The 19,171-nt window shown below is 34.5% G+C and overlaps 3 protein-coding genes across 3 annotated transcripts; all 3 read left to right on the forward strand.

Moving 5' to 3' along the window:
- Nucleotides 1-1,865: 1,865 nt before the first annotated feature.
- On the forward strand, nt 1,866-2,846 carry LOC106553067 (olfactory receptor 6M1-like). Its single transcript, XM_014071494.2, has one exon. It carries the CDS (start codon nt 1,866-1,868, stop codon nt 2,844-2,846), a length of 981 nt encoding a protein of 326 aa, XP_013926969.2.
- A 7,465-nt stretch (nt 2,847-10,311) lies between these two features.
- LOC106553066 (olfactory receptor 14C36-like) lies at nt 10,312-13,066 on the forward strand. The gene is made up of 2 exons (XM_087714536.1): nt 10,312-11,216; nt 13,027-13,066. Exons 1-2 carry the CDS (start codon nt 10,312-10,314, stop codon nt 13,064-13,066), a joined length of 945 nt encoding a protein of 314 aa, XP_087570662.1.
- Nucleotides 13,067-17,338: 4,272 nt separating this feature from the next.
- Nucleotides 17,339-18,289, forward strand: LOC148046128 (olfactory receptor 14A16-like). The gene has a single exon (XM_087714537.1). It carries the CDS (start codon nt 17,351-17,353, stop codon nt 18,287-18,289), a length of 939 nt encoding a protein of 312 aa, XP_087570663.1. The 5' UTR covers nt 17,339-17,350.
- Nucleotides 18,290-19,171: the final 882 nt, after the last annotated feature.

Below are 19,171 nucleotides of genomic sequence, written 5' to 3' on the forward strand. Positions count from 1 at the left end.
TTTGGACTACTGGAAAGAAAGTTGATTTAGCAAATGACAATAAATATATGTATATGGAGGCATGCATGTGTAAGGGAAAAAAAGGAAAAACTGTGATGCTGTAGATTTTTAGAAAAATCATTTTGTGCCTCAGTTTATTGTAATTTAAACTTTTCCATTAAAAATCACTTTGTCACAGACCAGCAAACCACTTTTTAGACTAATCTATTAAATTATTCCGGGCAATGATTGGTTATTTCATAGTTTACTAAATTATAGAAAGAAAGAAAATGGATTTATTGACCAACTGCTATTATTTAAACAGATTTATTTAACAAAAAAATTGTTTAAACAAAGGATAAGTTTATTTAGTGACAACAGCCATTAGGCTTCCCACAAATGACTCAGTACTTTAGAAGAGGTCAATTTAATTAAAGATGTCAGATTTGAATTTGAATATAAGATTAATATGGAATGCATATGCATCTATGACAAATATATGTATAAAAATCTATACAATACATTATGTTAAGTTTTTCTGCTAATGTGAATGCAGTACAATTGTATATAATTTATGCATAGCAGAGTGAAATAAAGAGGAAAATGAAATTAACACAATTATTTTTCTTTAGTTTCTCTCCATGCACACCCCTATCTTAATTTTGTTCTGTCTGTGTGTCTGCATCAGTTGTCATTTTAATAACATAGATAAAGGATATACACATTTTTATGCACAATGTTTATATAATTTTGGATCCTAGACTTGTTTTTCCTAAAGCAGGTTGGTGTAGAAAACTTTTGTTACTAATATTCATTCTTTTCTGCACACACTACTTTATATACAGATTTTTGTCAATTTATAAGATAGATTTAGCTAGTTAGCTAGTTTGTTCTGTGTTCAAGTCATAATTGACCTTTGACAACTTTCAGTTTTTCTGGCAAGATTTTCAGAAGTGGCTTGTCATTGCTTTCTTCCAAGGGCTGAAAGAGATTGCCTGAACCAAGGTCACTCAGCTGACTTTAAGGTTAAGGGTCTAAAACTGACAGTCTTCTGAGTTCTAACTTGATGTCTTAAATATTACAGTTAACTGACTTTATTTATATTTGTCAAATAAATATGAATATTTATATTTAATAAACATTCCATATTTATACAGCAAATATAGATTAATTGACATTTTATCAAATTTATATAAAAGTGGTTTTTTCCTTATAAATGCACTAATAAGACCATTTTTTTTCTGAAACACCTCTTAGGTAACATAGTGGGTTATAAGAAACATCACATTTTCTATTTTTTAATATTTGCATTGAAAACAGAATTTCAGCTGATACTGTACAACATCTTTAATCACAGTATAATCAATGTAGTAGGAGGACCAGAAACAAAAAAGAGAGCATAATTTTTTTTTGAATGGATGGAATCTATAATAAATGAAATCTGATTTTTTTTACATTTTCTTTTTGATCTCACAATATTTAATAGTTATGATAATTAGCAAAGACTCATACCTATGTGCTAACACAATTCCTTCTACGTGATATTTAAAATATGCAGGCTTTGAAATATTATGTATATGTATGTATAATTAATATGAAATAAAGTTCTGGATGGATTGAATGTTGGCTTTGTGAAAACAGAAATGTAAACACAAATATGGCTTCTATGTATTGTTAAATGGTATAATAAGATATATAATACATGAGAAAACATATATTTATGGAAGTCTAAGGTGTTTGTATCTTAGAAATTTAATCCTTGGTTTTTTTTTAATTATATACATCTATGGTTCTTTTGAACATAATGAATATATCTTCTTGATTTTATCTAGAAGTTTCACAGCTGAAGGAGCCATTCATAGTTGATCCTATCAGCTGACAATATAATGAAGAACCAGACAACTATGACAGAATTCATTCTACTTGGATTCTCTGCAACTAAGAGATTGGAACCTCTGATCTTCGCTTCTTTTTGCATTACATATACTATTGCTTTGCTGAGCAACCTTGTGATCATTACATTGGTATGGTGTGATCACAGCTTCCATAGCCCAATGTACATCTTTATTGCCAATTTATCTTTTTTAGAGACTCTTTACACTACTACAGTTATTCCCAAAATGCTGGTCAACTTCATGAATCAAAGAAAATCAATTTCCTTTCAAAATTGCATTTTGCAAGCTTACTTCTACTTTTCAGCAGGTTCCTCAGAGTTTTTCCTCTTGGCAGTCATGTCATTTGATCGTTACATTGCCATTTGCAATCCACTGAGGTATACAGCTATCATGAACACATCATTTTGTATCAAACTCTTAGCTGCTTCTTGGATGTGGGGCTATTTTGTTGTGATCACACCAACTACCTTGTTAGGTCAGCTGCAATTCTGTGGTCCTAACACCATCAACCATTTCTTTTGTGATGTTGATCCTCTTCTAAAGTTGGCCTGCTCTGATACAAGAACTATTGAGATTATTAATTTTGTAAATTCAGCCTTGCTCCTTTTAGGATCATTACTGGTAACAGGGATCTCCTATAGTTTTATTATTGCAACAGTAATTCGCATCCCCTCAGCCAAAGGCCGCCAGAAAGCATTTTCAACATGTGCATCACACCTAATTGTAGTGATTCTCTTCTATGGAAGTTCAATTTTCATTTATGTTCAGCCACAAAACACCCATTCATTAGATCTCAACAAAGTAGCCAGCATTCTGAATACAGTAATAACCCCACTATTGAATCCTTTCATTTATAGCCTGAGAAACAAGCAAGTTAAGGAAGCCTTGACACACTTTACTAGGAAGAAAATATCCCCACTGATTAACCTAAAAGTTCTAAAAAAGGAAAATGGGTCTTTACACTGCATGTGAGGAGAGACCAAATGAAGGAATATGTCCACAGAAGAGAGTTGGTGTCAAAGATCACCTACAATGTCCTCATGCATTGAGGTTACAATTCTACAAAGGTTATGTAGAAGCTTACTCCATTTAATTCAGAAAAGTGCCTATTCCTATGCAACTATTCACTGTTCAGGAGTAAAGTTTGACTTTCATGTTTACCTCTAACAATGATGATTGGAGGAAAACAATGACACTACAACTCCTTCCCATTCTCAATGTCATTGTACAAGTTCTGATGACTCTAAGTTCTGACATGGGGGGGGGAGTTTCCAAAGAAAGGAATGGCAAGGGAAGGGTGTTCAATATTTCCAGCTGAATTATGCTTTGTGTATGGGAAGAAATATCATTTTATATTTTATTCATTTAATATCATTCCTGGAGTAGGTTAAAAAACTTAAAATAATATGAATTGGAAAAAATACTTTTTTCTGTTAATCCTCAATTAAATGAGTTACTTTACTTCATATGAGTTACTCATTACTTCATATGAGTTAGTCTTCATTAAGCCCATTGTCCTCAATGACTATTCCATATAATTACATATTTATCCATTTTTATGTGATCAAAAAGTTATACTTCAAATAAATTATACAAATTTAGGCCATTTACCACTGTACACAGAGTATTTGATTTCTACATTTACATATTTAAACCCAGATTTTTGGAGAAAATAATATTTTCATCAAAATGACAATATGTCTATTACAGTAAGAGAAATTCATAAAATTCTTATCTTTCTATATGGCACAAATACAAATATGATGACTGATAGCAACATTGTGGTACATAGATAATATTTAACAGATATGATAAAAGTGTTGAAGACTTTATCCCTTTCCTACAATCAGATTAGTACTCTGAGAACACTAGAAGACTATTTTGTTCCAAAATAATAATAATAATAATAATAATAATAATAATAATAATAATAATAATAATAATAATAACAACAACAACAACAACAACTCCGCCGTTGCCAGTTCCAAACTCCGCCGTTGACGGTCCCAAACTCCGCCGTTGACGGTCCCAAGCCCGGATGAGAAAGGAGGAAGGTTGGGATCAGGTTGGCATCTGGTCCCGTAAAAAAACCCCCGCCAACCCATACAATATGGTGAAAAAAACGAATAAGAATTCCATACCGCATCGGTCGTCGCGCGGGTTAACAAGGGCCGCGGCGGATGTTGGGGTCCCTGGACATCCGTCGACAAGTGGGCTACAAGTGGACCAGCCAACAAAATGACAAAAATATAGTGCAGATGAAAACCGTGCCATAATGGCCTGTTACTACAACTCAGAGCCAGAAAAAAGAGGATATTTAAAGCGAATGTATGAATTATGGAAACAACAATATCCAGATTCAAATGTTAGTGAACAACGACTAGCAGATCAAAGGCGATTTATTATACAGAATAAAGTGTTTAGTGAAGTTGAACATGAGGAAATTCAGGCAAATTGCAAAACCCCAAAAACAATATCACAAGCGGAAACAACTGATATTCAAGACACAACTAAAGACACTATAGTAGAACTCCCAGAAGAAGCTCTCAGGGAGGAAATAACATCACCACCACTAGAACCAGTTATCACTGAACCAACTGATGAACTAACTCAAAAACAAAAAGAATTGAAGGATAAGATCATGGAGCATTTTCTGCTTAATGAGGAAAGGCAACGTTTACCATCACTAAAAACTGTGCCTAAGAAAATTTTGGCCCCTATCATGAAAATGGTTAATGCAGTGTTTTCAACAATTGAACCGGGATCCATCTTGGAAACAAACCAGTTAATGTACAGCGCAGCTGTAATAGTCACTAATGAACTAGGCATTAAAATTAAAGTACCTAGTCACACAACAGAAAAAGCATCAAAGCCAAAGTGGAAAATCCGTTTAGAACAAAAAATCAAAAAATTAAGGGCAGATGCTAGTAACTTAAAGAACATGCATGAGCAACGGCTTAAAAACAACAAAATCATAGATCGGCTAATCAGACGATATAGATTGGATACAAGAAACATCAATGAAGCTGTAGAGATTGTAAAACAGCAGATAACAGCAACAGCTAGAAAAATTGAAAGATATGAGGCACGAATCATCCAATATAAACAAAATCAGCAATTTCGATCAGACCAACGGCGTTTTTATCAAAGTCTTAATGTAAATGGTGACACCAAAAGTGAAAAACCAGAAAAACAGGCCACAGTTGAATTCTGGAAAGAATTGTGGGAAAATGCAAAGGACTACAACAAGGAAGCAAAGTGGATACATGACTTTGAGAAAAGCATTGGCAACAAACAAATGCAAGTATTAGAAATAACAACTGAGATGGTCAAAAATCGAGTTAAAAAGGTAAAGAATTGGACATCACCTGGAAAGGACCAGTTACATGGTTTCTGGCTCAAATATCTGGACCAATTACATGGTTTCTGGCTCAAATATCTGACCAGTTTACATGCAATATTGGCCAAGCAACTGAATAAAATTTTACAAAAGGGCCAAATTGATGAATGGTTGACAACTGGAAAAACATACTTGATTCAGAAAGATGCAACTAAAGGAACAACACCTGAAAACCAATAACATGCTTGCCAACAACCTTCAAATTACTCACAGGCATTATTGCAGATAACATGATGGATTATTTGGAAACAAACAACATCTTGCCAGTAGAGCAAAAAGGCAACAAAAGAAGGAGCAGGGGCACAAAAGATCAGCTTCTAATTGATAAAATGATATTAGAAAATTGTAAGAACAGAAAAACGAACTTGAATATGGTCTGGATTGATTACAAAAAGGCATTTGACTCACTGCCACATAGTCGGATCATAAAATGCTTAGAAACAACTGGCATTAGCAAAAATATTACATCCTTTACTGAAAAGGCGATGAAACAATGGAGAATTGAGTTGGCAGTAGGGAATGAGATCTACGGAATGGTTAATATCAAGCGAGGAATTTTCCAGGGTGATTCACTTTCACCTCTTCTCTTCATCATCGCAATGATCCCACTATCTGTAGTCTTAAAAAAAATGAAATTAGGCTACCAAACAGCCAAAGAAGCTGAAAAAATTTCGCATTTACTATATATGGATGATTTGAAACTCTATGGAAAGTCAGAAATAGAAATCCAATCATTGACAAACACAGTCCGAGTATTCAGCACCGATATTTCAATGCAGTTTGGCATGGAAAAATGCACCACTGAATCCATAAAAAGGGCCAAAATCACTGCATGTGAGGGAATTGAAATGCCCAATGGCCAACTAATTAAATGCAACGAAAATGGAGCCTACAAATATTTAGGCATTCTGCAGTTGGATAACATCAAGCACGGAGAAGTAAAAAATGGACAAAATCACCATCAGTCAAATGCAAAAAGAAGTACTGCTTGGATCTGCATGCATATTATGAAAATACATTATGACGTCCTATGCCCCTGGGTGGGGCCCGACTAGTAATCAATGCCAAATCCAGTGAAACAACTGGATGCTGTGATACAATTCCGTTGTGGTGATGATGATAATAATAATAATACTTGATAGGTTGTACCTGCCAAGAAAAATATGGGGGCAGAAGGCTATTGCAAATCCATCAAACTGTTGAAGAAAAAAAATGAAGTTTGAATGATTATGTGAACCAAAGACCAGAAAAATTGCTGCAGGCTGTGAAAACAGAGAACAACATAAAAACAACAGAAACAAAGGCAGAATATAAGGAAAAACAGATGAATGACAGATTAAATAGATGGAAAACCAAATATTTGCATGGACAGCACTTGAAAAACATTGAAGGAAAATGTGATGACAACTTGACATAGACATGGGAACTATCAAGAAAGAAATGGAAGGTTTAATACTGGCTGCTCAAGAACATGCACTACAAACTAACGCCATGAAAGCGAAGAAATCCATTCCTACTCCCACACCATTCAAGGAGTGTTCATCCCAAATTGTATAGCTAAAAGTATGTAGAGATTCTCAGTCATGCAGGTCATGGTTGTCCCAAAGATGCTTTTTCAGAAGGCAAGTGGACTTTTTTTTTTCTTATTTGTGGAAAATAATCAGATCATCTCAAAAACCACCATACTGATATTCCAGTAGGTCTCAGAATGTTCTGACCCAACATGGTACCTACACATAATACTTTTATCTTCTGGGTTATTATTTATAATTATCTATATTTCTGGATTATTTATTCATCTGAATATATTAACACAATTTATTTGGATTACAGTCACAAAACTATTACAGTCACACAACTAGTCCAATCTGAAACTCTATTTGAAAGTGCTATTAAAATGTTTTAATGCCCCAATTTGCATAGGTGCATCCATCCATCAATCAATGAATTGTTTCTAACAATTTCATCCTTTTCTTCTGAAATAATTTTTAAAACAAATTTGAGCCACTTATGTTTTTCAAGGTTGGGCAGCTGAAGACATGAGAATCAGGTTTAACTATATACAGAATTTAACAGATTAACAGAGTTGGAAGGGACCTTATAGGTCATCTTGTTCAACCCCCCACTTAAGCAGGAGATCCTACACCATTTTTGACAATAATGAATGCAGATTGTTTTCTGAAGAGTTGGAGCCGATACTAATTTATTACTGCATATTGCTAGTATAGAATCTCATGTGTTCAGTACTTTGCATTTTATTCAATAGCATTCTATTCCTAGCAAATAGGTAGGAAAAGAAATACTTACTTCCAGTCAAAGTAATTGGTAAATGGAGATTTACAAACCTAGAACTCATGTTTCCTTTTTATATCTGAGGATGAGAGATATGGAGAGCCCTATTGCTTTAGTGCCTATGGTACCAGGCTAGATATTAGGACACCATCCTAATATCCTTAGCCTTAGCAATGAAAGTTGGCTGGATGGCCTTGGACCATTTGTGCTCTTTCTCAGCCCAACTCATCTCATGAAGTTGTTGTTCTGGAGAAAATAGGAAAAGGAAGGTGTGTTGAATATGTTCATTGCCTTGAATTATTTGTAAAAGTAATGAAGCAGGAAAGAAATAAAAAAATAAACATTGCCATTACACCCTGAATACTGGATAAGTCACTTAGGCAAGATGGGTCGCATAGAAATATGACAGACAGACAGACAGACAGACAGACAGACAGACAGACAGACAATGCTTGATTACTAATCTATTAGGGTAACAGATCTTCAATTATTCATGCAAAAGAAAAATAGATCTTTTAATTGTTTCCTCTGAGTATGCACTCTGTAATGGAACACTCTAGAGAATAGAAGGTTTCCATATAAGAAGAAAAGTTATTCTCATCTATTCTTTCATTTCCTTTTATTAGATAATAACTGGTGAATTGTTCTCTTCACTGTTTTCTGTATTAATAATATAATGAAAGTACAGTCAAAAACAAAATCCTAATATCCTAGTGCTATGGATAAATATTCTTCAGTAAAGAAGAAATTGTTAATGTAAGTAATATATTCTGCAGTTTTTTTATATTTCTGATAAATGATATGTATTCAATTGTTCAACTTCTAATAATTTTGATTACTCTGTATCTTCACATGAGTATATAAAATAAATACTTGAACTTCTTAACACGACAACCAATCAAACAATAAATTTATTATTTAATTCAATTTATTTTATTTCCAAGTATTAATGGTTAATGCTGCAAATAAACTTTTTGTACATAATGTGGGCGAGTAGTTTATTAAAGAAAGAAATGAGGAAAGGTTTTGTTTTGTTTTGTTTTTTTCCTTAACACATTCAGATAATTTTTTTTTGTAAAAAACAGAGATAGGAAAATACACTTGTATGATACTTGAACAAGTATTGAAAATTTAACTGTATAATAATATATAGGTTTTACAGAGAAAGAAATTATGTTCATATTATGTGATCGAAACTGAAGTGTTTCAATTTCTAATCTCAAATTATTTGGGGTGTGTTTTTGTTCTCTTCTCTACATACTTTCCAAGGTCTCAACATTTTATTATGCCAACCAGAATTGCATTCAGAATTCCAAGTATACTCTCACAAAACTTCTGTAATTTAGAATGCACATTTACGGATTTAAGATTTTACTTTGAATTATTTACATTTACAATTGAAAATTGTGTGATAATTATATTAATAGTTAACTTCATTTTCTCTATTTTTGCCATACCAGTGGGAAAAGAATGGTGTGTTTCAAATATATTTGCCAAATCAAAAATGTACATGAGAAGTATATTTGACAAAAAAGACCACAGCCTACATCTTGATAAGATAGAAAAAAATGTGAAGTAGTCAGTATCACCACCAAAGTGATTTGTAATTGGCTGACCAGCCACGTTCAGTTTGGGGAGAGAAGCATGCAATAGGGTGACACAAAGTTTTGTCTTAGGTCCAGTACTCTTCAACATCTTTATAAATAGTTTAGATAAAGATATAGAAGGGGAATTCATCAAATTTTCAGATGACACAAGCTGGTGGCAATAGCCAACACTTTAGAAGACAGATTCAAGTTCCAAAAAGATCTTAACAGTTTTGAACACTTGGCCCTATTCAATAAAATGCAATTCAGTTGTTTGAAAAGTAAAGTCTTACAGTTAGAGGGTGAAAAACCCTGAATGCACAAATGTAGAATGGGTGGTACATGGGTAAACATCAATAACTGTGAAAAGGATCTATGGTTTTCGTATAAATATGAGCCAGCAATGTTTGGCAGCTGGCAAAAAGGCCAATACATTCTTAAGCTGCATAAAAGAGGATAGTGTCAAGATGAGAATAGATACTACACTTTAATTGTATGTGTGAGAGTATACTTGGAATTCTGAATGCAATTCTGGTTGGCATAATAAAATGTTGAGACCTTGGAAAGTATGTAGAGAAGAGAAACAAATAGGATAAAGGGCATGGATCTTTCAATCAGTAAAATCATTAAAATCAATGTATTTTAATTGTATTTTATTTTTTGATAACAATAAAATAAAATAGTCTACTTTAAAAAATGGGGAAAATGTATATGATCACAAAAATAAACAGATACAAACATAGATGCTGGAGTGGTACAGATTTTCTTTAGACATATGTTTTTGATCAAATGCTAGATTCTGCCTTACAAAAATTCCAGGTAGGCTCAATCACTTTATACTAAATAATCAGTATTAATTATTCATTTATTACAAAAAATATATATTTGATTTTGTTCAAATAAAAATATTTTAATAAAAAATATAATCTCATAAATGTAATTCAGGTTGAATTAAAGATTGTAAGGATGACTGAAATATTCCATGTTTGAATTCATGTCATTGAGTTGAATTTTAAACTATTCAATTTATTAGCTATTAGTCTTAACAACTAGGTTTAAGGGTCACAAAACTGATTATAAATTGGGAGGAGAAAGAATTAAAATATTATTTTCCTAATAAAACATTTTTTCCTTTCAGAATTTTTCATTAAGAAAGAAAATGATCAATCAAACAACTGTAACAGAATTCTTACTTAGTGGATTTTCTGATGTCCGAGAACTACAAGTTTTACACTTCATAGCGTTTTTTCTCGTTTACCTTGTAACCATAACGGGGAACATTCTGCTCATTGTAATTGTTGCCCAGCACCCAAAGTTTCATAGCCCCATGTATTTCTTTCTGGTCAATTTATCCTTTCTGGATGTCAGTTATATTTCCACAACTGTTCCCAAATCCATTTTTTATTCTTTCTTAAACAAGAGACAGGTTTCATTTTCTGAATGTATCACCCAAGCTTTCTGGGTTCTCACATTTGCAGGTACTGAACTGTCTATTCTCACTGTCATGGCATATGACCGCTATGTAGCAATTTGCCACCCATTGCAATACAGGCTCATTATGAACTGGAATGCCTGTTTTCAGATGGCAGCTGCTTCTTGGATTTGCAGTGCAATAAATAGCCTGGTACACACTGCAAATACCTGGGACCTGCATTTTTGTTCCTCAAATGTGCTTGAAAAATTTTTCTGTGATATTCCACAATTATTGGCGTTGTCCTGCACTGACACAACAGCAAATCAAGGGCTCCTTCTTGCTGTTGCTGTCCTTGTAGGTTCCTTTTGCTTTTTCTTTGTTTTTATTTCCTATGCTTACATTTTTTCTGCAGTGTTCAAGATTCAGTCTACTCAGGCCAGGTACAAGGTCTTCTCCACTTGCACTCCACACTTGACAGTTTTTTCATTCTTTGTTAGCACTGCCTCATTTTCTTACTTGAGACCAAAAGCCTGGTCCTCTCTTCCTATGGACATGATAGCTGCCATTTTATATACAGTTTTACCACCCTTAATGAATCCCATCATTTATAGTCTGAGAAATAAAGATATACAAAAATGTCTGATGAAAATGTTAAATTGGTAAAGTTTGGATAATCATCTCAAGAGCTTTTCTAGAGAAGTACATGAAGTTGGTAGAGAAAATAACTGCAACGATCAATATAAATAATACAAATATAAATATTTTCCACATAAATGTAGGGTTAACAAAAAATAGGGGAAAAAAACTTTGATTTTGATTTTTAAAACTGACTGTATATGGAAAGCTGGATAGATGATAGTCATCTAATTTTGTTCTTCTTAGAAGAAATTACAGAATAATACAAACTCAATAAATTACAGTGTTTTTCCTTTCTGCAGGATACACATTTGAAGTGTACAAATATTAACTCTCATAGTCTAGTCTTGCATTATTTAAAGGTGAAAATTCACAATCTTTAATTATAAAATATAGAAAATAGTCAGCTTCTATATGTCAGGCACCTGAAATGAGTCAAGGCATCCAAATTATTCATTATAATGTATAGGGTAAGTTGAGTCTATATGCCATTAGAATAGTAGAAGGATGTCTATGGAGATTTTCAGTCATCTAAATCATGATTGCTGCATATTGCTGTAGCTTGATGAAATTTTGAAGCATCTTTAAGAGCTGTTATCAGCCACAAAGAGCACACCAGATCCAAGGACATGATCCCAATACACTTACAATGCCACCAGTAATATCAGTTGTGAAGCAGTCCAAACTGACTTGCAGCTATTTTTTTTTTCTATATCTCTGTACTGGGAGAAATGTGCACTCAAATTCCCGTGTTTCGCTTCCACCTTCACCCCTACCCAAAATTGGAAAGGAAAGACTGACTTTTTTATTTTGTGTTCCGTCTCTCAATTTCAATCAAAATAAATGAAGATGAATGAAATTAATCTTCCAGAATCCCCTTTCATATATGGGAAGATGGGCTACGGAAATTATTGAGGAGGGATGAACCACACACAAAAAAGGAACTCCTCCTTACTGAGGATATAGGTCTATAAATTATAAGATGAAGGAAGGAAGGAAGTGTTTCTATTTCCTTTTTCATTTTAGAAGTCTCTGGATGGGGCATCAAGCTAGAAAATCCAGAAATGGTGAGAAGCAAGGAACTTCCTTACAATTTAGACTTAAATTTTAAACTTCCAGGCCAGCTAATATAAGCAAGGGCAATCAATTTTAGGGACAGTAATTGTGGTGAAGGAAGGAATATTCCAGCTTCCTAGTATATAAGCTATAGATTCTGAATGTAAGTGGTTGCAGATTAAGGCCTGGATAAGTTTAAAGGCTGCTCTTTCAAAAGATCAAGTGTGGGGTTGAAAAAGAAAGTGGAGAATTATGGCAAATATCAGAAGGTGATGAGAGATGTCTAGAATATTGCTTAAGCTCTAGGATCTTTAGTAATATGAGCATATAAATGAGTTGAAATTGATAACAAGAACCAGAAAGTTCTATTTGGACTAAAAGAAAAAGAAGAAAAAAATCCTTTCAAGGGCAAGTTATAGCATGGTCAGAAAAAGATTGTGTGAATAATTCTTCAGATAAAGGTAACTGTTGTTGAATTCATTCTTTCAGCAGCTTGGTCTCCAATTTTAAGAAACTGAAAAAAAATCATAACTGGAACAAAAAATCTATCCATCTAAAATTCTAACCTGAAATGATGAAGTTCCATTTAGAAACACACACAAACACACACAGGCACAGGCACAGGCACAGGCACAGGCACAGGCACAGGCACAGGCACAGGCACAGGCACAGGCACAGGCACAGGCACAGGCACAGACACAGGCACAGACACAGGCACAGATACAGATATAGATATATACAGCCAGGCATTGCTGTGGCTGGGTACAGCAAGAGAAAGCACAAGTTTCTATTATTTTTAATTTCATAAGCTTGTAGGTATGTAATATTTTTTGTTGCTCCCTTGTCTGTGCAGATATAGAGATTGTCTGATTTGCCGACTCTAGAATGCACAACATATAATTGTCCATGTGAGAAACAATTGTCAATTGCTGGAAAGATGTTGGACTGGGCACATTTACCAAAAGAAATATTCCCAGGGTGGGTGCCTGGGGCAGGGTCATGCCATTGTCAGAGCGGCAAGGCTCCTGATGGTCTTGCCCGCCTGGCAGGCCCTGCCACTTGCTACACTGGCCACAGCTCTCCAGGCAGAGGTGGCCCTCACATGGAAGTGAGCCACGGTGGCCCCTGCAAGAGCTCCCATGGAGAATGCTCCTGCAGGCCCCGGCCTGGAGTCCTCCAAGCTCCCCGTGATGGAAAGTCTCCGGAATGACGGGCTGGATGGGCCCCTCTGCACATGGTGGGGGGACCCTGGCATGCGAGGGAGGCTAGGGGTGTCCCCCATGGGCGTAGTGGGGCAGCGGGTGGGTGCTGCCATTGGTCAGGACTCGGGGCTGCTGGGCTGGGCGAGGCAGGTTGAGGGAGATAGTGCTGGGGCTGTCAGCCTCATGGAAGTTGTTTAGTGTCTCCTCGAAGGAGCTGTGCTTGGGCTCCCCCAAGTTGGTGGCCTGGGAGAGCGAGAGATCCAGGATCTTGGAGGAGGAGAAGTCCTCAGTGTGTGACTTGTCCAGGTCATCGTAGCTCTCTGTCCCCTGAGGAGGAGGAGGAGGAGGAGGAGGAGGAGGAGGAGGAGGAGGAGGAGGAGGAGAAGGAATGAGCTGCCCCTGGTGATGCGGACACAGAGATGATGCCACTGCTGCAGCTGCTGCCTCACGGGGCACCCAGCAGCCACCCCAGCCCTGCTGCTGCTACCCCATCATAGCCACCTTGGCGAGGCTGTAGCTGGCTTGCTATGAGGGGGTGGAGAGTGCGTGCAGGCTGAGGAGATCCTCTGCCTCCACCTCCCCTGAAGCTCCACCGGGCTGGGAGGGTTGAGGCCGCTTTAAGGGGGGGAGGCGGCTGAGGGATGGCACAGGCACTGCCCTGCCACAGACAGCAAAGGCCCAGAAGGAGGGGAGAGAGGTGAGGGGAAGGCCAAAGGGCTTTAGCTCTCTGTGGCAGAAATGGCCAAAGCTCATCGAAGGAGGGGTGATGGGTGTGCCTGCAGCCCAGCCACACATATAAAGGAACCATTGAGCTGAAATTAGAGAGAGGCCGAACTGTTCCAAATTCAATATAATAATGCAATCGGAAACATTGAAATGGAATTGTGAAATATTTAGTATAGCGTGTGTTGTTTTTACATCCAACAGATGGTGCTGGTTTTCAAAAAAGCATGTTTTACCTGTCACAGGTGTTACATCTATGTAATATAAGTATATAAAAACACGTGCGCATTCAAATGCAACGTTGTGTAAAAATTTCAAAGCAATCGATGAAGAACTTTCAGAGATTTAAGATTTTGAACAAACGAAAAATATATTTCAGATAACAAAGAATTCACAATTAACTCTAGGGATGGAAACTAACATATGTAGTATGTATGTATATATGTATGTATGTATGTATGTATGTATGTACGTACGTACGTACGTACGTACGTACATATGTTAGTTTCCATCCCTGGAGTTAATTGTGAATTCTTTGTTATCTGAAATATATTTTTCCTACTTGTATTTTAGAAACTGACCCATTCTTCAGGAAAAACAAGGTGACATGCAATCATAGTTACCATTTGGCTATTTTGGCCCATCCTTTAAGTAAATAATTTTCTCAGAATTGAACTAAAATTTCATTGGTTATGGTATACCAATGGTGTACTATAGAAATCAAAGACCACATTTATGGTATAGATAATCAGTGAAGGTCTAGTTCAAGTCTGAGAAAATTATTTACTTAAAGGATGGACCAAAATTTACAACAGGGTTTTGAAATTAGATTGAAAACATTTAATTTGCAGAAAACATGAACAGTGTTGTTGCCTGGTAATTTACAACCCAGACATCATTATGCAATGTGAAATATTTTCAAAGGACTGACTCCCAGAGGTATGGAAAATAGGATTATTTCTACTTCTACTAGTTCCCCTTAGCATAGATTTCCTATATTACAGATGATACATGATCAAACTTATTGACATTACCAAAATTTCAAGGAAAAAAATGGAGATAATATTCTTCTATAGCACCAACATATAAAATGTAAGGTTAATCTTAATTGAAACTTAAGTTTCAATTAATAGAAAAGGCTGTGGTATAGGAAAAGAATGAATACAGAAAATACATTTATGTTATGTTGTTGTTTTTCTTTTGAAGAATCCCCAACAAATGTTACTGTTTTAGAATCAATACAAGCTTCATTCAAAAGCCCAAGAATTTTCCAAATTCTGTCATAATATTCATGTGTTTCCAAGGAAATATAGTAAGATAAAATAATTCTAATTTTGTCAATGGTTTTGTAACTTAGTAGCTATAAATCTTGATAGTTCCAAGAGTTATGGAAAAAACACTTCATTATTCCATAATTTCTTCTTTGCTTTTTAAAAATATTGATACTTTATAAGTTTTTCCAGTTTCTTTTGAGCTACTCTAATCTTAGCATCTATAGCTACATTTATAAATAATATTTGTTTTTCTTCATTTGCTAGAATTATCTTTCTCTGCATAATCTCCATTTGGGGGTGTTTTTTTTAAAAAAAATTGACATTTTTGTAGCATTTGTTGGTAAATGTCCTTGTGATGTAAATGTTAAGCTTTCTGTTTTCTACTTGGTGTATCTAATCTGAAGCCACTGCAAGTCATTTTTGTATTCTTCTTTCCTTTCCTTTCTTTTCAGATAGTATTCATATAGAGGTTCATCTGTTTATGTAACACTTAATTTGCCATTGTAACCATTCCATTTTACATGCCACCTTTGATTCTGTAACATTCAAAATATTTTCTTTTCAGGTATTTTTTAGCCATGTCTCTTTCTTGCTTTTATGGAATCACGTAGATCTCTGATTACATCCTCTACAGCCTGCTTCAGTTGCAACAAACCACATCCACCAATTTTACTTGGTAAATACAAACAATCTTTATTGCTTTTGGAGTTTAGTTCATGATCTATTATCATAGGTATTGGATCTTACATTGTAAAGCATCTAGTTCCATCTTTTTCCAGTGAACAATATCTGCCATGCAATGTATTAGAATAGTTCAAGTATTGACTTTCATTATATAAACCATTACCTATTATTTTATTTTTAAAAAATCTAATGCATATTATTTATTTACTGATTGTTTCTCTTTCACATGGTTATACAAATATTGTTTGTTTCTAAAATACCCAAACACTAAAAACGTGGGTCTATTTTCAGTGCTTTGTTTTTATAGCCATCCCATGATTCAATTTATTCAGTTATAAGATGAAGGACACTTTATTAATTATTAAATTAATTATTTCCAAAATTACAAATGAATATGCACTAAATTCTTCCCTGAATTATCAGTTGTATTTTTTTTAAAAAAGGGTTTATGAAATAAGATCTAGGAAGAAATTACCCCATTCTTTTAAAAGTATATCCACTCACTTGAAATAGGCACAAAGCTTAGTTACTCTCATTTTTTAAGGCAGATACATTCAAATTATGCATGAATGTATGCATAGTTAATGGTATGATTTTTGTACGTTAGTGAGAAACAAAAATGTGGACAAATGAAAAATGATAGAAAAGACTGAAAGAGACTGAAAAAAATGTTTCCTTTTTATTCAATCTATTCTGTACATCCTCAGTTTTAGTTACTGTTCACTTTCAATAGAGGGAGGAGAACTTACAAAAGCAATAAGAACACTAACAATAATATCAATAGAGCAATTTGTAAAAAATCAAAATCAATATAGTATGCTACACCATAGCTCTTAATTTTTTAAACTGTTTGTCATTCCATTAATGATCATTATTATTCTGAAACTTACTTTATTTTGCTATTCTGTTTTCATACCCTGATGTTCCAAAGTAATAGTTTGGCTTTTCCACGTGGAATCAGAAAAACTTTTCCTTTATTCTGTACTGTGCATCAAATATTTCTATTTTGCTTTTGTGAAAATAACACAATCCAAAAGATATAATAGTTTACTTCTACCATTGCAAAGGCAATCTGTTATTCTAAATTCCCATTACTATCTCTTTCATAGGGAGTATACTGAAATTTAGTAATCTAGATGATTTGATATTATCTACTAACTATATTCCTTTCTTTTTCTCAGAATTTCTCATATAAATGAAAAACATGAAATGGCCAATGAATCTACTCTGATAGAATTCCTTCTGATGGGATTTTCTGATAACTATGATGTACAAATTATGTATTTTGTGATGTTTCTCTTCATGTACTTAATAGCCATAATGGGGAATGTCCTCCTAGTTATTACTGTGGCCCTGAACTGCTCCCTTCATACTCCAATGTACTTCTTTCTAGTTAACCTGTCATTTTCAGACATTTGCTTCATCTCAACCACCATTCCGAAATCCATGCTCACTTTCTTGACAGATAACAGAGTGATCACCTTTACTGGATGTGCCACCCAAGTCTTCTCGATTTTCACCTTTGCAGGTTCTGAAATTGCTTTGCTCACTATCATGGCTTATGATCGTTATGTGGCCATTTGCCATCCTCTGCAATATAACCTTATCCTGAACTGGGATGCTTGTATGCAAATAGCAGCTTCATCCTGGATCACCTGTCTGATTCATGCTTTGCTAGAAACTGTAATTGTATTTCAGTGGGAATACTGCAGGTCACGTAGGATTGAACAATTGTTCTGTGATATCCCTCAGTTACAGAAGATTTCTTGCTCTGATACAAGACCTAGTCAAACGCTGATTTTTGTGACAGCAATCATCGTTAGTTTAGTGTGTTGTGGTATTATTTTTGTTTCTTATGGTTACATCTTCTCAGCTGTGCTAAAGATTCAGTCAATACAAGGCAGACACAAAGCCTTTTCTACCTGCACTCCCCATCTGATTGTCTTCTTTTTGTTTCTCAGCACTGCTTTATTTTCTTACATGACACCAAAAAGCCATTCATCCCATAGTGTAGAATTGCTTTCTGCTGTTTTTTACACAGTTTTGCCACCATTACTTAATCCTATCATTTATAGCTTCAGGAATAAGAACATGAAAAAAGCCATGTTAAAAACAGCAATGAAATTATTTTCACTTTTTAAAAAATAGAATTAATGTACTTATTTAAAATACATTTTGCAATATATCTACCAATTCAAATGTCTTGTGAAAAGTTTCCAATGGTTTAAATTCTTCAATTGCAAGTTATTTCTTTCTCACTAATATTTGAGAATGTTCTTTGAGCTCTTTATGCAGATAAATTTGTGTATTGATTATAGTTACAGGAGGCTTTTTCCACTTTGGAAAATTTGCTTCTGATCACATAATTGACATTTATATTCTCAATTGTTATGGATATTTGTATGTAACTTACTGTTTTCATTTCTTTGTGCTCACTTTTGTTTAATAAGTGAATAGCCAAATATATTTGGTTATGAATGACAAACTTTACATAAACTTTCTGGTTGTCTGTTGACTTGAACAATCAGTGCATGGTCTATGGATTATTAAAGATATATCCATTATATAAGTGATATTTGACAATATTACTATTTTTATTTATACACTCATTTTTAATTGGAAACATTTCACTTTATTACTCAAACAACTTGTTTTTGCTAAGAAAATTAAAAACTCAGAACTGCAATAAATTGAGAAAAAATTACTAATGAATTTGTTGTTTGTGAGGGGATAAACAGTAGGTACTTAAACCTGTTCTTCTCTAGCCTTACACTTTACCTATAAACATGCTTCCAAAAAAGAGGAGGGAGGAGCATTGCTACAAACTATAATCATATTTCAATCATATTGGGCAATATTTCAATGGTCACACAAGATTGAGCAATTTTCCTGTGAAGTTCTTCAGTTACAGAAGATTTCCTGCAACAGTACAAAACTGAGTAAAATATTATTTTTTGTGATAGGAAATACAATTAGCTCAATTTATTGTGGGATAATTGTTATATTTTATGGCTACATCTTCTAACTGTG

Source organism: Thamnophis sirtalis, unplaced genomic scaffold (assembly GCF_051295495.1).
Source record: "Thamnophis sirtalis isolate CommonGarterSnake01/CBP01778 unplaced genomic scaffold, rThaSir2_p1.2 scaffold_4, whole genome shotgun sequence".
Taxonomy (NCBI): domain Eukaryota; kingdom Metazoa; phylum Chordata; class Lepidosauria; order Squamata; family Natricidae; genus Thamnophis; species Thamnophis sirtalis.